General features: G+C 33.8%; 1 protein-coding gene across 2 annotated transcripts; it reads right to left on the minus strand.

The window, feature by feature from the left end:
- Positions 1-4,676: 4,676 nt before the first annotated feature.
- LOC107819093 (general transcription and DNA repair factor IIH helicase/translocase subunit XPB1) lies at positions 4,677-15,113 on the minus strand. Of its 2 annotated transcripts, XM_075233587.1 has the most exons (21): positions 14,953-15,100; positions 14,785-14,828; positions 14,604-14,676; positions 13,988-14,156; positions 13,672-13,894; positions 13,502-13,558; positions 13,216-13,359; positions 12,356-12,436; positions 11,378-11,465; positions 9,972-10,309; positions 9,109-9,184; positions 8,821-9,014; positions 7,620-7,783; positions 7,439-7,511; positions 6,914-7,027; positions 6,482-6,562; positions 6,309-6,368; positions 6,120-6,203; positions 5,871-6,013; positions 5,605-5,704; positions 4,677-5,321 (listed from the first exon to the last, which is right to left on the minus strand). In XM_075233587.1, exons 1-20 carry the CDS (start codon positions 14,966-14,968, stop codon positions 5,617-5,619), a joined length of 2,310 nt encoding a protein of 769 aa, XP_075089688.1. In that variant the 5' UTR covers positions 14,969-15,100; the 3' UTR covers positions 4,677-5,321; positions 5,605-5,616. The 2 variants fall into 2 exon arrangements, with proteins under 2 accessions (XP_075089688.1, XP_075089670.1); XM_075233569.1 differs by lacking the exon at positions 4,677-5,321 and having other exon boundaries at positions 5,442-5,704; positions 14,953-15,113.
- Positions 15,114-17,481: the final 2,368 nt, after the last annotated feature.

Consider the following 17,481-nt stretch of genomic DNA (forward strand, 5'->3'; position numbering starts at 1 on the left):
ATTACGTTATCATTTAATTCTACAAAATCCACCAACTTTTAAGAGCAATATTATGTGGGCATTTGGACATAAGAATTGTAAAATTCCAGAAAAAATGGAAAAAAAATTCAAGTGAAAATAGTATTTGAAATTAGACTTGTGTTGGGACATGAATATAATTTTGGGCTGTTTTTTAATTTTTGTGAGTGACCTAAAGTGCAAATTTTGAAAAAATAGCTTTTTAGAATTTTCCAAATTTTCAAAAATTTTCGAAATTTATCTTCAAGTAAAAATCGAAAATTTTATGGTCAAAACACTAATTTCGAGAAAAGTAAAAAAAATCGAAAAAAGAAAAAAACAGATGGCCAAACGGGCCATATAACTGTATCTTAGTTACCAATAAGGGGTAGAAATTTTGGATTTGAGCTCTGCTTATAAAATCGTTTTTATTAGAGAATACATTAACTTTCACTATAAAAAAAATTTGTCGTAAATTCGGATTAGTTAGATCCACAAATATCGGACATACTGTGTCTAAATTATGATCTTAGGGTGGCATTTCCAAACAATGAGCAATCGTCACATCAATATTATTCTTGTAAAAAGCAAATTAGCACAAGAAACTAGGGTTGTGCATAATTTGGTAAATACCGAATTACCATGTCGAAACCGAAAATTTTGGTATTTGGTATGGTATTTGGTTTAAGTTTTTAAAAAAATTGATATTAGGTATGGTATTTAGTATTTTAAAATAAAATACCAAAATACCGATACCGTACCGAAATATATATTATATTACATAAAACACATATTATCAATTATAACATAAATATAAAAAATCTAAAATTTTAGTTTTCTTTATTCTCTAAGTTCATCAATTAACTCTAACCAAGTAACGATATTTTTAATGATCAAATATTCTTTTATGTACAATCTTCTCTATTTGGGTCGATATTTGCTAGTTTAGGACAAAAATTTTGTCAACAAACATTTTTAGTTTTATATTTTTGAGTATTTTAATTAAGAATATTCGAGTCTATGGCTCTATGCACTAGTTAGTATTCAAACCGAATAAACCGAAACCGAAAGGAGAAAAACCGAATCATACCGAATTTAATTAGGTACGGTATTGGTATAGGATTTTAAGAAATCAAATACCGAAAATACCGAACCGAAATATCTAAATATCATACCGTACCGACCGACGAACACCCCTGCAAGAAGCAATCAAATGCTAAGAATAAAAAGGCTCTTTAATTTTCGAGTCACCAAAATCCTTCCAACGTGTGGAGATTCCATTAATTAGCAAAGCTATTAATTACTCCCTTGTAGTCTTCCTAATTTCTATTTATGGACCCTAGGTTTTTGCAAATTTAACAAAAATATATTTAAAATTTTCGAGTTAATTTCACATATGTGGAATAATTTTACTTACTACAGCAATAAAGTCACATTACTATTTTTTGTCAGATTAAAATAATTTAATTATGTGTGAGTTGTTTAAAAACACAAATGATTTACAAGTCAAATATGCAGCGACAACCGACAAGATGTTTCATTTATTTTTCTATTGTCTTTTCTTTTATAAAATATAGGTAATAAAAAAACACGATAAATTATTTTCTTTCTTTTTCTTGCGCCAGAAATTCGACTTCTGATTATTGTATTTTCTGAATGATTCACACATAATTCAATTATTTTAAATAATCATATATTAAATTGCATATTTTTCTTTCTGTGAAAAATTAATAACCTAATTCTGCAATTATATGCAAAAATCGTAAAGCTCTGATAATAATAAGTGTAATTCTAATCTAACGTTGTCGCCTGAAATAGAATTCCCCTACTTAATTAAACTTCCTTTTCCATTACTTTCTAATGCAATGATAGAGAAAGAATATATTTATCTTAAATCTTTTTCTGTTTTGCATCCTTTTCAGGTTATAATATTTACAACTTCCAAATATTCGACCTTGATATATATATAGCAACTTGTTATGATGAGATGCTTTAGAAACTTTCTTGTACCAAATGAAGTACAAAATACGTCCATTTCTTATCACTTTTCAAACCCTATATAGTCTATGGTCACAAAATTCTTCTAACTTTCATATAAGCCATCAGATAACCATTTTTTCATAACTTAAAAATGCTAAGCTTTTCCATGATGTGCTAGTTGAGACAGAGGCGGAATCAGAATTTGAAGTTTGTGGGTTCGGATTCTAATTCGTTTATGTTATTGGATTCTAAATTAACAATTTATATATATATATGCAATGAATTTTTTTTAAGACAAATACAAACTTTAGACCAAAGTTTCTGGGTTCGGCCAGGTTTGCCGAACCCACAAGTACTATATTCTTTTGTGTGACGGGGACCTTATATCCCAGTGCTTTTGAGCTTGTAACTAGCAATATTCTTATCTTAGGTAATGTCAAGGAAAGTTTGAGACTTATTATAGGTATATTAATAACAACTAAACTTGCCTTTTCAAGTCTGAGATTAGACATTATATACTTTTGACCTTTCCTTTTTGTTATGGCTGCTAATGAAGATCCAATTGCCACTATTTTTAGTTTAAGTAGTTGGATGGACGGCTATTTAGATTAATTTTTCGTAGTATTTATACACTACTACTACTAGAGTTCAATCAGTTACAAAAACTTGCTTGGCTTATTTTTTATGTTACTAATTCCACTTATGATAAGTAATTACTTATAATTATATTTTAAATGATAGCTTGAGCGCATGGGTAGAGCCAGGTCAAGGGCGGAAAGGGACTAACTCCTTCGCCGGAAAATTACACAATATATATTAAGTCAAAATTATTTTATATATATATATATATAGTAAATGTAGAATTCACTTAATTTCTTCGTATGTTTTTTTTTAACCACCTTACTAAAATTCCTGACTCCGCCACTACTTGACGGTATAACAACTTTTACTTCCTCTGTAGAAGTTAAACTCCCAACTAAATATATGGGATTCATCAACATCTTAATTTTTTTTTTCCAACATCGTTAAGTGTCAGTGATTCTTGGACATTTTTAAATTGATTTATCTTTGCAATTATTAGAATACATACATGAGGCAGTTAATTTGTTTCATAATTTTCTTCTCTGTTTGCAAAGCTCTAATTATTTTTGGAAAAGGCTTCATTTTTCTAGTAAAACTTAGGTCCCTACAACTTTCGAAAACCAATATTAACTTGTAGAGTTTCCATTACGCAGGTCATTATCTGTCCCTATTTCTTCCTTTTTCAAACCCTATGGTCTATGGTCACAAAGTTCTTCTAGCCATTTCCAACTTGTAGAGAAGCCATTCAATCACCACCTTTCTATTTTCCTTAAGAACCTTTTCTAATATGCTAGTGTTGTCTTTTAAATTGTGGACTATTCCTCCATAAGATGTCTCGAGCTTGAGTCCCGAAAATAGAAAACTTCTCGGTCGAAAATATTTTATTCTTTAGTTTGTCTATCTCTTTACTGGGTTGTTGTTGTTGTTGTGTTGTAGTTGGTCTATCCCGCTCCTCTCGATCCGAGGGTCATTCGGAAACAGCCTCTCTACCTTCATAAGTTAGGGGTAATGTCCGTACACCTTATCTTTTCCAGACCCCACTTGTGGAATTTCACTAAGTTTGTTGTGGTTGTAGTTGGTCAATCACGCACAAATCTAATTTAATCGAGCTAGTATGTATCAAATAGCGATGCCGAAAAGGGAAAAAAAATGCTTGTGGAATCTTGTTTTAAGCTGTGCTCGGGGCTGATATTTTCATTCTCGAGAATTTTGAACTAACTCCAAGTTGATAAAAAGAGAACAGTCCTCTCAATAGGCATTAATCAATCTAAGCAGTGTTTTCTTTGTGTAACAGCGACTTTTTTAAGTACATATTCGGATAACAAAGAAATGCAAAGGAGACAAGGACTACTTGACTGCGTATAGTTTTCACAAAACAAACTATCATTTTCAATTGATACTTTGGAATAGAAACTCTACTTTGAAGATTGTGTTCTTATCTAGGCGATGCCAAATCATTGACACTGCAATCCAGATTCAGTAGCAACGAGTTTATTTTTCTTTTAGTTTTGGCTATGCTATCCGAGCATTTGTCAGCCCGATGCATAAAACATCCCAGATTTACACAGGATCCGGGAAAAGGGCCGCACCTAAGGGGTGTGATGTAGACAGCCTACCTAATGCAAGCATTAGTGGCTGCTTCCACGGCTCGAACCCGTGACCTATAGGTCACACGGAGACGACTTTAGCAAAAAAATAAAAATAAATGATGCAATTACAATTAATGCATTTTGCTGTACTTTTTTTCTTTACAGTAAAACAGGACTTGTAGCGCAGATTAATACGGAAAATATCAACATACAGGTAAGATAAGCAGGCCTTCGTATTTCAATGGTATTCGCACCTCGACATTAATTTTAAAGCTGAGGCTGAAAGAAGAAAATTAGTCATACTCTGTATATGTACAGGTTTAATTAATTTAACACTACAACAAGTACTTAGGTTTGTGTTTTATTTTTCTTTCCTAGATCATGACTTCCTGCTATAAATTTTATTAGTATTCCAAATTTGTTCTTTCACATTTTTAGGAACCATATCGTGATGTATGTGTGTATACACACATACATATATACATACATACATACATACATACATACATATCAGTATGAAACAAAAAATTCAATAAATTGTGTTTCATAGACGACAACAACAACAGCAACAACACAGGATAATCCCACCAGTGGGGTCTGGAGAGAGTAGTGTGTACGCAGACCTTACCTCTACCCTGGGGTAGAGAGACAAATTGTGTTTCATAGACGATACCCTCAAAATTGGTGAAGCACTAGCGAGGCAAGTTGAATCCTAGAACTTTAACAACTAACGATAAAAATGAATCTGTGAAGAAATACACCTCTCAAACCTGAAGATATACAGCTTGATGTTAATACGAGAACGTAAGAACTCTAGCATGTAAATTATGCTCCTACAATTGTTTATTGGCCAACATATCCATTGGCACGGCTACTTCCAAAAAAAAACTGCAGAAGAAATGCTCAATAACAACGATCAGAAAAAAAAAAAAAAAGTGCAGTCCGGAGCACTATGCTCCCGTTATGTGCGGGATCCGGGGAAGGGCCGGACCACAAGGGTCTATTGTACGCAGCCTTACCTTGCATTTATGCAAGATGCTGTTTCCATGACTCGAGAAACATCCTCTAACCCGTGACCTCCTGGTCACATGGCAACAACTTTACCGGTTACACCAAGGCTCTTATTTGACCAGATAAAGCAGAATTGAAATAAAGGATTCGTTTGACCACCCCCTACAAGTTTGAGATTAAAGTGAAATTGATAAGCATTCGCTTTAAATTTGAAAACAGAATCTATGATCATTACGGCTAGAATCAAAAATATAATCTAAGAAATAACCAAATAAAGAGTGGTTTTTGAATTTAATTTTATAAATATTTGTATGTTTGTCTCATTCATATCAATGTCTCATGTACCTACCCTTCTTCCCAAGTACTAAACAAGCAGTTGCCTGGTTACTTGGTGAACGGGTACACGAATAGATAACAAGTAAAGGGAGAAGGTATATCCGAAAACCTCATGGATGAATCAACCAAAGCGTTTTTTGAATAACTGATGTCTCTTGGCTGGATCTTTAGGCTTGCTTTTAATAAGGCCTCCCTGCTTCTTTCCAGTGCTGCATTGCACATACAGGTATTTGTTAGTGTCAAGAATTTCACTTTCTATACTGAAATTTGCATTTCATAATCTGCATTTGTAGCAAATCTCCAACTCTCACTAACCAATATGGCAAAAACGTGTAAATAAAGCATCCATTCAAGTGAAAAACATAGTAACCATACTTGTACTCCATATAAACCATCCCTTTTGCTCCTGACATGGCACTCATAGAACCCACGTAGCGACGGGCTTTTTGAAGAGCTATATCATCTGCATCTTCGTCTAGCTGCTCCAAGCCGACCGCATCATCGCCAGCATTCAATACCTATAGGTGAAGGTAAAGAGCACGTGAGTTGGCAACATCTTGAAGTAAAGTACGGAAAGAAAAAACTCTTTACTTGATGTGTAGGGGAAAAAAAGAGTAGAACCACCTTTCCAAGAAGTTGAAGCTGGTCATCAAGACGATGATAGCTTAACTCAGGCCCAGAATCAGGAGGTGGCAAGCTTGTGATCACCTAATACAAGAACAGGTCAGAAGAGCCACTACGAACGATCACTGTATCCAGATGAAAAAGTAGAACAACACGTATGCCATCAATGGCTTTACCAAGAGGCAATACCTTAAAGCTATAACCTTGATCAATCAAGAATTGCTGCCTTTTGGTTGAGTAGTACATTTCCTGCATTTGAACATTGCTAATAAGGTCATACTACAAAAATTGTCATTACCAAATAGAGTATAAGAAGATATCATACATCAACAGAAACTAGCAAACAGGAAAGGATTCTGCACCTGGGTATCTGTTGACACAAGGGAGTAAAAGAACGCATTATACTCCTCTTTACCTCCTGCCACCCTATCTTGATGGCGCCCCTGTCAACCCAACAATGAATTAAAGACTGGTTGATTGGAAACATCAGTCGCGAAGGCAGAAGGGCCCCCCTCGTAAAAAGTAAGGTGATAATAAATAATATGATGTCGTTACTGTATTTTTTTAATTGTTCACTTCTTTAATGTCGACATTGCTTACGAAAATTCCTGAAAAAAACATGAAGACGACTACCATCTTTTGGTCAAATACATAGGGAACGCGATGATAACCTTGTTATTTGTACAAAGGATACCTGGAGCATGACTCACTAGAGAGATTTTATCAGATATCATACTTTTAGTATTTGAAATAAGAATCAAAAGAGGCAATTCGGAACGAGAAAACAGACAAACCTTGGCCCTGAGAATACGCCCTAGACGTTGAGCTTCTTGTCGTCTTGAACCAGCATGTGACGAAATTTGAATTATAACATTCGCCTCAGGAATATCAATGGAGTTATCACCGACCTGTAAATAAAAGCAGAAATCACATCATATTCGCAAAAGAAGAACTTGGAATGTAACATTTTTTGTTAGAAGGTTAAGAATAACTTCGAATATAACACTTATGAATAGGTCGCAAGAGACTATGTTTTTAACTGAAAACAAGCAAAATGCAACTGAAATATGGCATTACAAATTTGAGATTCATGGTTCTGCACAAGTAAAGATGCAAACGTCTACAGATCTTGAAGGATAAACACAGATATGCATATAACATATATATGCACACGCACGCACACATGCATGTGTAAGAACGATTGCAAGCAATATTTGGTCCCAAGTCCATAATCAAGCCATTATCATCAAATCAAGTAGTCACAAATAATTTTGACACTGGCACAACTGGTGATATAAAAATCTGCTTGAATACAATACCTTGGATAGGAATACGGTGTTAACTTCCTTGCTTGTTTTAAATGCCTCAAGAATTTTTGTTCTTTCAACATGGCTGCATAACAAGATAAATTGCCCATTAAGACATCTTAAATGACGAAACAACAAAAAGGCATCTAAAATAGTGAAACAATAAATCTTTGATATGACATCTTGTGTAAACCTGGTAGCACCATAAATCATAGGTTTGCGAAGCTTCATCGCATACTCTGTAAGTGCAAAAAGATTGTCCGCAAATACAATTATCTTGTCCCCACGCTGCTGCTCATGAAAACGGATAAGAAACTCGCAAGCCCTGAACTTGTTTGGGTTCATCACATAAAGTGCCTGGAACATCACATGGTTATAAGTGTTAAAGAAAGAATAGTAACAATATGCCAAAAGGAAGGGGGGTGAACTCAAGAATATTACTGAAAAAGTGTCTTACAGAAGTCAAACAAACATGATTTTACAAAAGAGAAATTATGAATGATAAAACCATGGGGTGAACTCAAGAATATTACTGAAAAATTGTCTTACAGAAGTCAGACAAACATGATTTTACAAAAGAGAAATTATGAATGATAAAACCATCATATCACAATATCCATGTATGGAACATATTAGTAGCTGGAAATTGCAAGTCCCATTACACTCGGATTTCAAATCAAGACGTTGGTAGTTCAAGTCATCACAAGAGCAAACTGGAAAAGGACCATAGTTGCCTCCTGAGCAGGGGGTTTTGAGGGTGGGCTTTACCAAATGGGAAAAAATGCTGGTGAGTAATTACAGCAGTTACCTGGTTCGAATCTATTACTTCTGAAACTTGTCCCTACAGAGCAGCCATTCAATCTCTAATGTAACTCAGGAGACTTGTCTCTTTGGAGTACAACACCGAAATCTCTCATATAATTCACCTAACTAGGAAAAACAGAAATAGAAACCGCCAAATTTGGGTTTTAACAATATGGGCAATACAAGAAGTCAGGAGAGGATAGAACAAGAAGAAAATTTTGGTGCTCATTCATCTTTTAGGCTCCTGCCAGTCAAGGTCATTTCATCGTTTTTATTCACAGAATTTTAGACAGAACAATGTCATTCTGTCAGGACTAATTCGTCATACTTCACAGATTTTCACAATCACATAAATAGTGAAATTATGATGTTTTCTCAGCTGTAAGATCTCTCATTACACTGTCCCACCAGTTGATATCCATTTCAACAGACCTGTCACACGAACAAATGCCAAAATCTACTATGTTCTAAGGTCCAAACTGTGCTCGTCAATGAGATGAATGAATATAAATAAAATAAGAGCCATATGTAAAGTCATCAAACATTGATTTCTAAGCATTAAGCATGGAACAGTTTCAACAAAAACATACTTGCCGCTTCTTTGAATTTTCTTTTTTCAGATATTCAGCAAAGAACTCCTTAGTCATTGGACACCACACCTCAGCACATTGCACATTTGCAATAAATCCTCCTTTCACTAAATCCAACCAATTTGCTTCATACAACTTTGGACCAATAAGAAAGTTCAAATCTGTAATTCTCTCGTCTTCTCTGACAAGCGTAGCTGTTAAGTAAGCCAATAAGTTCATTAGAGTTTGTGAGATACCAAAGAAAGTTATCATTGCAATTTGCAAGAACTCTCTTTTTGAAAAACGTACCTGTAAGCCCAAGTTTGCAGTGTGATTTCGTGATACTAATGACCTTTCGAAACATATGTGCAGGAACCACGTGCACCTACATAAATACCAGGAAAAAGACCACTATATTTATGCCAATATAAATTCAAACTTTACCTTAAATATCTAGGGAGGGTAGTGTGTACGCAGACCCTACCCCTACCCCGAAGGAGTAGAGAGGCTGTTTCCGAAAGAAAACAAAGAATCAAACACCTATATTTATGCAATTATAAATTCAAATTTACCTTTAATATCTATCCACAGTTAAAGGGAAATTTGTTAAACAATTTTGTGACATGCATTTCCCACAAGATACTAGTACTGACCCATAGCATGAACATTCAAATATAACAGAGAGTGAGAATATATATCTGGAACATTCAAATAAATGCAGATATATCACATTAGAATAAAACAGTGTTGACATATCAGCAATTACTATTTAGTTCCAAATAAAAGAAAATAGTGAGACGATATTGTCCATAACTTATAGGTAAGAACTGAGTACAAGAGTGACACGGAAATGGGAAACTAACCCAACAAATACTAAATTGCTAATCACTTCTGTGAATATACCACCCAATATACCACCCCACCCCCCACACAGTATATGTTTTTCCATAAACCACGACACAGACAGATATGATAATAAGGATAGCTTTCAAAATAAATGATTGTTTTACATCGACCTCAAAAGACATACGCAAGGCACTAAATTTTTTACACCTCTGTCCATCGTTTGCAACATGCTTAATTTGCTTCCATATGTGCGTAAAGCAACACTCATATATTAGATGCATATTTGAATGGCAAAACTTGAAACATTGCAAGACAAAGCATTTTACCTCGTCCATGAGGAGCAAACCCCACTCTCTATTTCTTATTTCTTCAATGATCTTCTCAGATTCTTCAGAACGCTTGCCACCAAAAGCAACCATGTTATATGTTGTCACCACTACACCAGCATTTCCACGGAATCTTTCTTTGCTGTCAGAAGTGAAACGACATATATGCTCTTCTCGGATAGTAGACCACAACTTAAACTGGAAAGCCCATTGATCCACAGACACAGCATTTGTTGCTAAACAAAGGCAGCTCTTTTTTATTCTGCTTGCTGCAGAGACACCTACTAAAGACTTTCCAGCACCACAAGGTAGCACAATAATACCAGATCTTGCTCTTCCTGAAGCATTTAACATAAATTTAACCAATGAGGCAGTTGGATTACATGTAACTCTTGGAACACCCAAAAATTATGAACATCTTAAAATCCCTCTCATCAAAGAAATTTAGATATGGTTCCATTGGAAAAATCAATATCAAGAAAGATGTCCAACTTTCATTACCACTTGCTACCCAGCCATCCCCCCTTCGAGAAACACATGCCAAACAAAAATAGCAAGAAAGCGACAAGGGCAATGGACCCTATGCTAAGAATATCTACACAATGTCTTCCCTTCTGTTTGTAACTTTTTGTTAAATGAAGTTCTACTGTAAAACTAGCTGTAGTAGGCTAAATAAATGAAAATGACACCTTAATTCTCTCTTTTATAACAATGCACACACTCGAACGAAACCAGATACCATCTTTGCAAGCACAGGGATGCAGCTTTCTCACATCTTTATACCTTTCTATAGGATTCCGGGACAGACCTATAGCTCAAAATGGTGGCTGGCTGGAGTTTTAGGAAACATTTAACTCCACATTAGGATATTGGTCAAGGAATCAAATTGAAACAAGAATTCATCCAAAATGCCAAACCAATTGTTTTAATGAAGAGTCACTTCTCACATCAAACTGCTTTCTTCTTGAGGTTGGAGCAACCCTTTCGCTGAAACTTCCTTGCGTCAGTGAAGTGAACAAAATAAACTTTGCACCCCTTTTATTGTTTTATGCAATAACCAATTTGACCAGCAAGAAACAATTAAAATAAACCCTCAAGGATTCAAGGCCTCTCAAATCTTAAATATTTCTATCTTGATTTGACCAGTACTCCATTGCTTCAATTTATCCTGATCCGGATATTTTTCAAGCATAATCACTACACTAAGTTAATACTAAGAAAAATAAGGGAACAGAAGAGCACATAAAAAGTTTTAGCAAAACAAAATCCATTGACTATGACATTCTTATCAAAAAAATTCACTGACTATGACAGCCGACGTTCAAATAGAGAACAAAACAAGAAGGAAGCACCACGTGTAAAAAATAAGTCCTTTGCTTGGTAAAATTTGGTTTCTACATCCTTACCATTTCCAAACATCTTACTAAGACTCTTCTCTTGATAAGGCCGTGGCTGCGCTTGAGGCTTCAACTCCATGTCAAGATCAGGATTGACCTGCAGTGTTAGGTAGGTATTAAGCAGAATTACTTAGCCATTGGTGGAACCAATAAATCACACCCTCAAACACCAAAATGTTGATGCAAGATAATTTTTTACTCAATCTTCTCATACTCGACCAAATGTTTGATTGGCCTATATGGATCACGAAAATGGCTCTCTAATCACATGGAGAAAATACTAGTCACACACCATTTTAGTTACTACCCTCAAGCAACTTATTCATTTCACCTGTGAATTTAAATTCTTGAAAGTTGAATAAAACTAGAATCATCATCAACAACAACATACCCAGTGTATTCCCACAAGTGGGGTCTGGGGAGGCTAGTATATACGCAGTCCTTACCCCTACCTACCTTGTGAAGGTAGAGAGACTATTTTCGAAAAAAATAAAACTAGAATCGTGTCAAACAATTTGGAATGGGCCCAAACAGAAAGCATCTTATAAATTGTGTCAAACAGACCATGTCGACAGTATACACATATTGAATGCTGAGGGTGGAATCCCTCTAGAGGGCCCCACCCACCAGGATCAATTTTAGCCAAAATACCAAGTACTTTTTATCAACCATGATCCTTCCATCAATGCAAGTCCTTGACTAGTTGGAAAAACAGAAGTTTCTGTTGATATTTTAATTACTGCTTTCTTATTCTTCTAGGCTTATTAGTACTCCTATAAATGTTTAAAGGTGGTAAAAATAGCACAATGTGATCTAATGTTGTTACACGTATACCAAAACAAAATGGTTCCTTCAGCCAAAACTACTGATTAGTCAACTAAGGGGGTGTGATTCCTATTTTTACAGTAGGAACGATTCTCCCTCGGATAAATTACTCACTATCCACTGCTCCGCACAGATGCCAAAAAAAAGGGAGAAGCAACTCACTGTATCATTCCTGAAGTCATACTCCTCCATCATGGGATAATTCAAAGCATTTGGCAGACACCGCTGCTTCACATTTTCAACCTGTCCGTATACAAATAGGTAAACAGTCAATTTCTAAGTAAAGTCGAAGTGTATTCACGAACAAAGATGTTCCTTTCACCAGGAAGATAAGTCTCCACACAACGAGATACAACAAATCCATTGGGCAATTGTAGCTCCCTAAGTAGATACTTGGATGATACTTAAACACAAATGTCTAAGTGGAAAACACAATGCAAAAATGAGCACAGTTAAGGCATATGCCACATATCTCTATTATGAGGTCTTCAAGTAACTGTTACTAATAAATAGTGAAATGAACTGTTGCATTAGAGTTTGGTCCTAGATTTACTTTAACCAATTGCCTAGTCAAACCACCACTAATTCATATTGCTAGAGAATCAATATCTAACAGTATAAGAACTGGTGTGGACTCAGCTCATATCTAACAGTATATAAATCCCCACACGTTGTACTACATTACAAATCATAGCTCCAAAATTAGACAGCCACATACTAAGTAAAGGGTACAGCAAAAACGAGACAAGCGAATAATCATCCTTAATAGGTGAAACAACAGCGGTGCTTACATCTGGATAGGTTTATTTGGTATAGGAAATTTAAATGCCATAAGAAATCTGGAGACGTAATGAATTCAAAGACCAAGTGAATTTGGAGACCTGATGTGAATTAGTAATCAGTGGTTATTTATTTCATAAATGCTGCAACTTATTTCAATGCAGCATCCGACACCACAAACCCCAACCTCTGCCAAAAGAGTGTAAAACGAGACCATCTTGCCACAAAGCATTAATTATTACCTGAGCAGGGTCTATTTCAAATGCGTGAGTTTCTTTTTCTTCAGCTGCAGCTGCCAAATCTGCTTCATTTATCAACTCATCATGTCTACCTTCAATTTCATTCACGGATTTGCTTACAGTAAACCCATCCCTTCCATGCATCCCCTATTTCAGAGATAACCAAAAAAGATTAATTTCTCTTGGTAGTATCTACTTGTAACAGAAAACAAAGCATCAAAATGAAGTTACTGGGTTTGATAACCATTACAGACAACAAAACTAGCAACTCAATAACATGAACACAGACCTCAGACGAAATTCTAGCTTTTGCAATGGCTTCATCGCTGAGCAATCTTTTCAACACCTAGAAATAATCACATCAAATGAATCAATTAATTATTAGCAATCCACAGTGAACCTTAAAGTTCAAGAAGATATCTCAAATAAAATCATTGTTACTTTAGCTAATTATCTTGCCTCTGGAAATGGAGATTCTACAAAATACCGATTCTTCTTAAGTACGAGCTTCACTTTCCCATAATTAGCAGTAGAAGCATGAACAAAATCAATCATCTCCTTGGGAAGCTTGGTTTTTGACAATTTGTTCAAAACAGCTATTATAGTTTCTGTCTCAAGACCAACTGACACAGCTGCATACAACGAGTGAGGCGTCAAGTTGTACTCATGCATCGACTCCGGCCTACAAAAATAAAAGCAATTCCGTTAATCCTCTCCAAACATCCACAAACAAACAAAAATGTAGAATGTATATCATCGACCACACAAAAGGTACCTGCAAACAGGCTCAGCAATGGCAATGAGAAAATCATAGGCTTGTTTATATAACGGAGAGAAGGTTTCAAGGAAAATTCTTCCATCAGCACAAGCCCACAATGGGCGATTGGCATGATCGGGTTTGAGTTCCAGTTTAGTGAAATCCATCTTCTTCCCTTCCCTCTCGCCTAAATATAAAAGTCATTCAAAACTTCCACATCAATTGAGTTGAAACATGAAACAAATTTATCCTATCAAAGCATCACCAAGTGTAACACTATAAAGCATGGCAAAAGCACCTTCAGCATTTAAAAGGCAATGGGTGCAGCTCTTAAAACATACATAAAACTATTGGATTTAAGTTATAAACACCGACAGTGTAATGATTTTTTACACTATTAGTGAATTTAAAGCGTAATACCAACAATTTCTATCAGATTACCAACTACTACTTTACAAGAGATTTATATGAGATTTATATGTAATTACCTAATAAGTGATCTCATTAAGTAAACAATTTTTGCACCATAAGTGCATAGAACACAAACTCATATTTTTTAAATAATTCTTTATATGTTCTTTACACATATATAGTTCTAGTGGATCCGCCTCTATTAATAAAGGTAGAGTAATACCATCTTGAAAATCATCATCGCCTTCTTCTGGGTAGTACTGATCATCATCGGCAGCTGAAGACCGATAATCCTCCTTCATCATCACAAAAATATAAAAAAAAATAGTAATAAAAATACAAACTTTATTTTTACTTAATAAAACAGCAAATAAGACATGAAACTTGCTGGGAAACTGAAGAACCTTAGAAGAAAACTTGATCTTTTTGCTGGGTCGACCTTTATCACCTGAATTCATTCAATAATATACATAATTTCATCAAATTGTTTTCCAAAAAATTTTACTAATTTTTGGGGATTTTTTTTTTCGTTAATGATGTAAAAGAGTTAAAATCTTTGAATGCAAAAATACCATGTCCGTGACCCATTTTGCTAGAGGGTTTAATCTGCTTATCGAATCCGAAAATATGAGCTCTTGAGAGCTTCTGTTTTCTCTTTGCTTGATACAGTCCGTCCGTTGAAAGGGCGGTTTTGAGGAAAATTGGTAAAATAGTCTATTCTGGTTTCTCCGATGGAATACTTATATATTTACTGGAACGTGGTCAATTAAATTAACATATTAGATGGTATTGCTTTATTAAATTTTAATTGTCATCCTATTTATCATATACCCAATAATTAAATCTCTATTAAAATTAAAGGAACTTATATTGTCATTAAATATTTTGTTTGTTCTATATTTTTCTTTATTCTATTATCCAATGCTTAGTATTTTTACATCGTTAACAGAAATTTTTATTAGCATATTACTTTGTTAAATATTTTTGTACGTTCGCTTTCTTTTTGTAATATAAATGAAGTATTTTTTTTAATCTTAAATTTTATTCTGTTGCCAATAACATTATCTGAATTTTAATAAATAAAATCTCTATTAAATTAAAGGACATATATAGTCATCGAATAACTTTTTTTAATGTATTTTTCTTTATTATATTAGCATTACTTGTTTAATATTATTGTCTACTAAATTTTTTTGTAATATAATAGAAGATATATATTTTATTACTCTTGAAAAAAATAATTATTTTAAAGTTTATTCTAATGTTCTCAGTAATATTGTTTGAATTTTAACGAATAAAATCTCTATTAAATTAAAAAACTTGTATAGTCATCAAATAACTTTTTGGTTCTGTATTTTTCTTTATTATATTATCCAATATTTAGTATTATTGCATTACTAATATGTAGAAACAAAAACATAAATATTTATACTGCACATAATCGTTTCATATATGAATCGAGTGTTGAGAACTTGAATTACTGCACATAATCGTTTCATAATCGTTTTATTGAGAACTTGAATTAATGTTGTTTTTGTTAAACACTCGATAAACACAATTGTGAATACAACGTTAATAGAAATAGAGTGTTGGTACTACATATAATTTTTCACAATTACTTCTTTTATTGTGAAAAATTTATTGAAGATACTTTTGATTAAAAAAATATGAGGATAAAGAAGATTACAACTAAACCCTCAAAACCTATTAAAAAATTACACCTAAACCCTCAAAACCTAAAGAAGATACTTTTGATTATGAGGATACAGACGAAGAAATTAAAGACGTAGACAATATTATGTCTTATTTGGAATATCTCGTCTCCGGTATGCCTTTTTTTCTTTGGTACATTGCAAATTACAAAATAGAAATATATTAAAATTTTGGGAAAATGACACTGTATAGCCGCTGTAAAAATAATAGCCAAAAAATATATAAAATTTATATATTTTATAGTATATATTCTGTATATTATATACAAAAATTATACAAATTTTATACATTTTTCCGCCTACCAAATGTAAATAGTTTCTGGCAAGGGCTAAAAATGATAATATCCCTTAAATTTTTCATAAGCTATATTGCTTGAATGATTGAATCTGTCAGAAGGAAAACTTTATTTCCTTGATCGCATTTTTTCATACTAACAAATATTCATGTCTCCAATTTTCATTTGCTAGAGGTCTACATATTTGTTTGCCTCCCCATAATATAAAATTTGATTTATTGACTTTCGGAAAATATTTATAATCTTCAATAATAGCTTTAAGAGGATTAAGTGGGCGTTTGGACATAAGAATCGTAAAATTTAAAACTAAAAAAAAAGTGAAAAGAAATTTTGAATGAAAATGGTATTTGAAAATTGAGGTGTGTTTTGAGATGATATCTTCAAGTGAAGATTGAAAATTTTATGTCCTAATACTGATTGCGAAAATCAAAAAAAAAATAAAAAAAAATTGTATGTCCAAACGGACTCTACTCGTTGAAAAACAAATAATGAGAATATGAGACATCTGAGACTTTTTTACGACAACAAAAATATTATCGTCTGACCCTCAAGCATGACTGCATGGTTGACTCAAATTACCTCATTTCCTAGTAAAACACCCAAAGTTGAGCAAATAAAAGATAATCTCATTCACGTCAGGTTTCTTCTGCATTTTCTCTACCTTCATTTACAAGTAAAACGAAGAAACATTTAGGGGAATATACTTTTACTATTTCTGATAATGCTAATATGAACCAAATAAAGAACACTAGCAAATTGTTAAGAATAGAAAGGTAACTCAGTTGAGAATCATTACCAAGCAAGGATTTTCCGTCAGCAAACCCACAAATCCAGATAAACCTAACTCTTAAACTATTTAATGATAATATCAAATGCAACCACTGGCAAAGTCACATTTACAGGAAGTGAATTCGATTTTGTGTCCCTCAATTTTGGGTTTAGCACTTTGATCAGTCCTATACAGGGTAGTGTTTCTCAAAAGACACCATGTACAATCTTAAAATGAAAAGCCAGCAACTTCTTCATCTTCGTCCACGTCTATGTTGTTAGAGTTTCTTTTTAATATGGAAAGGTATTAAAAAGAGGGTGGATG

This window comes from Nicotiana tabacum, chromosome 1 (genome assembly GCF_000715075.1).
Source record: "Nicotiana tabacum cultivar K326 chromosome 1, ASM71507v2, whole genome shotgun sequence".
NCBI lineage: Eukaryota > Viridiplantae > Streptophyta > Magnoliopsida > Solanales > Solanaceae > Nicotiana > Nicotiana tabacum.

Coding starts and splice junctions, on each gene's coding strand:
- LOC107819093 (XM_075233587.1), bottom strand. Junction 14,677..14,784: donor AGATCAAGTTTTCTTCTAAG/GTTCTTCAGTTT, acceptor GTGATGATGAAG/GAGGATTATCGGTCTTCAGC. Junction 13,559..13,671: donor TAGAATCTCCATTTCCAGAG/GCAAGATAATTA, acceptor GATTATTTCTAG/GTGTTGAAAAGATTGCTCAG.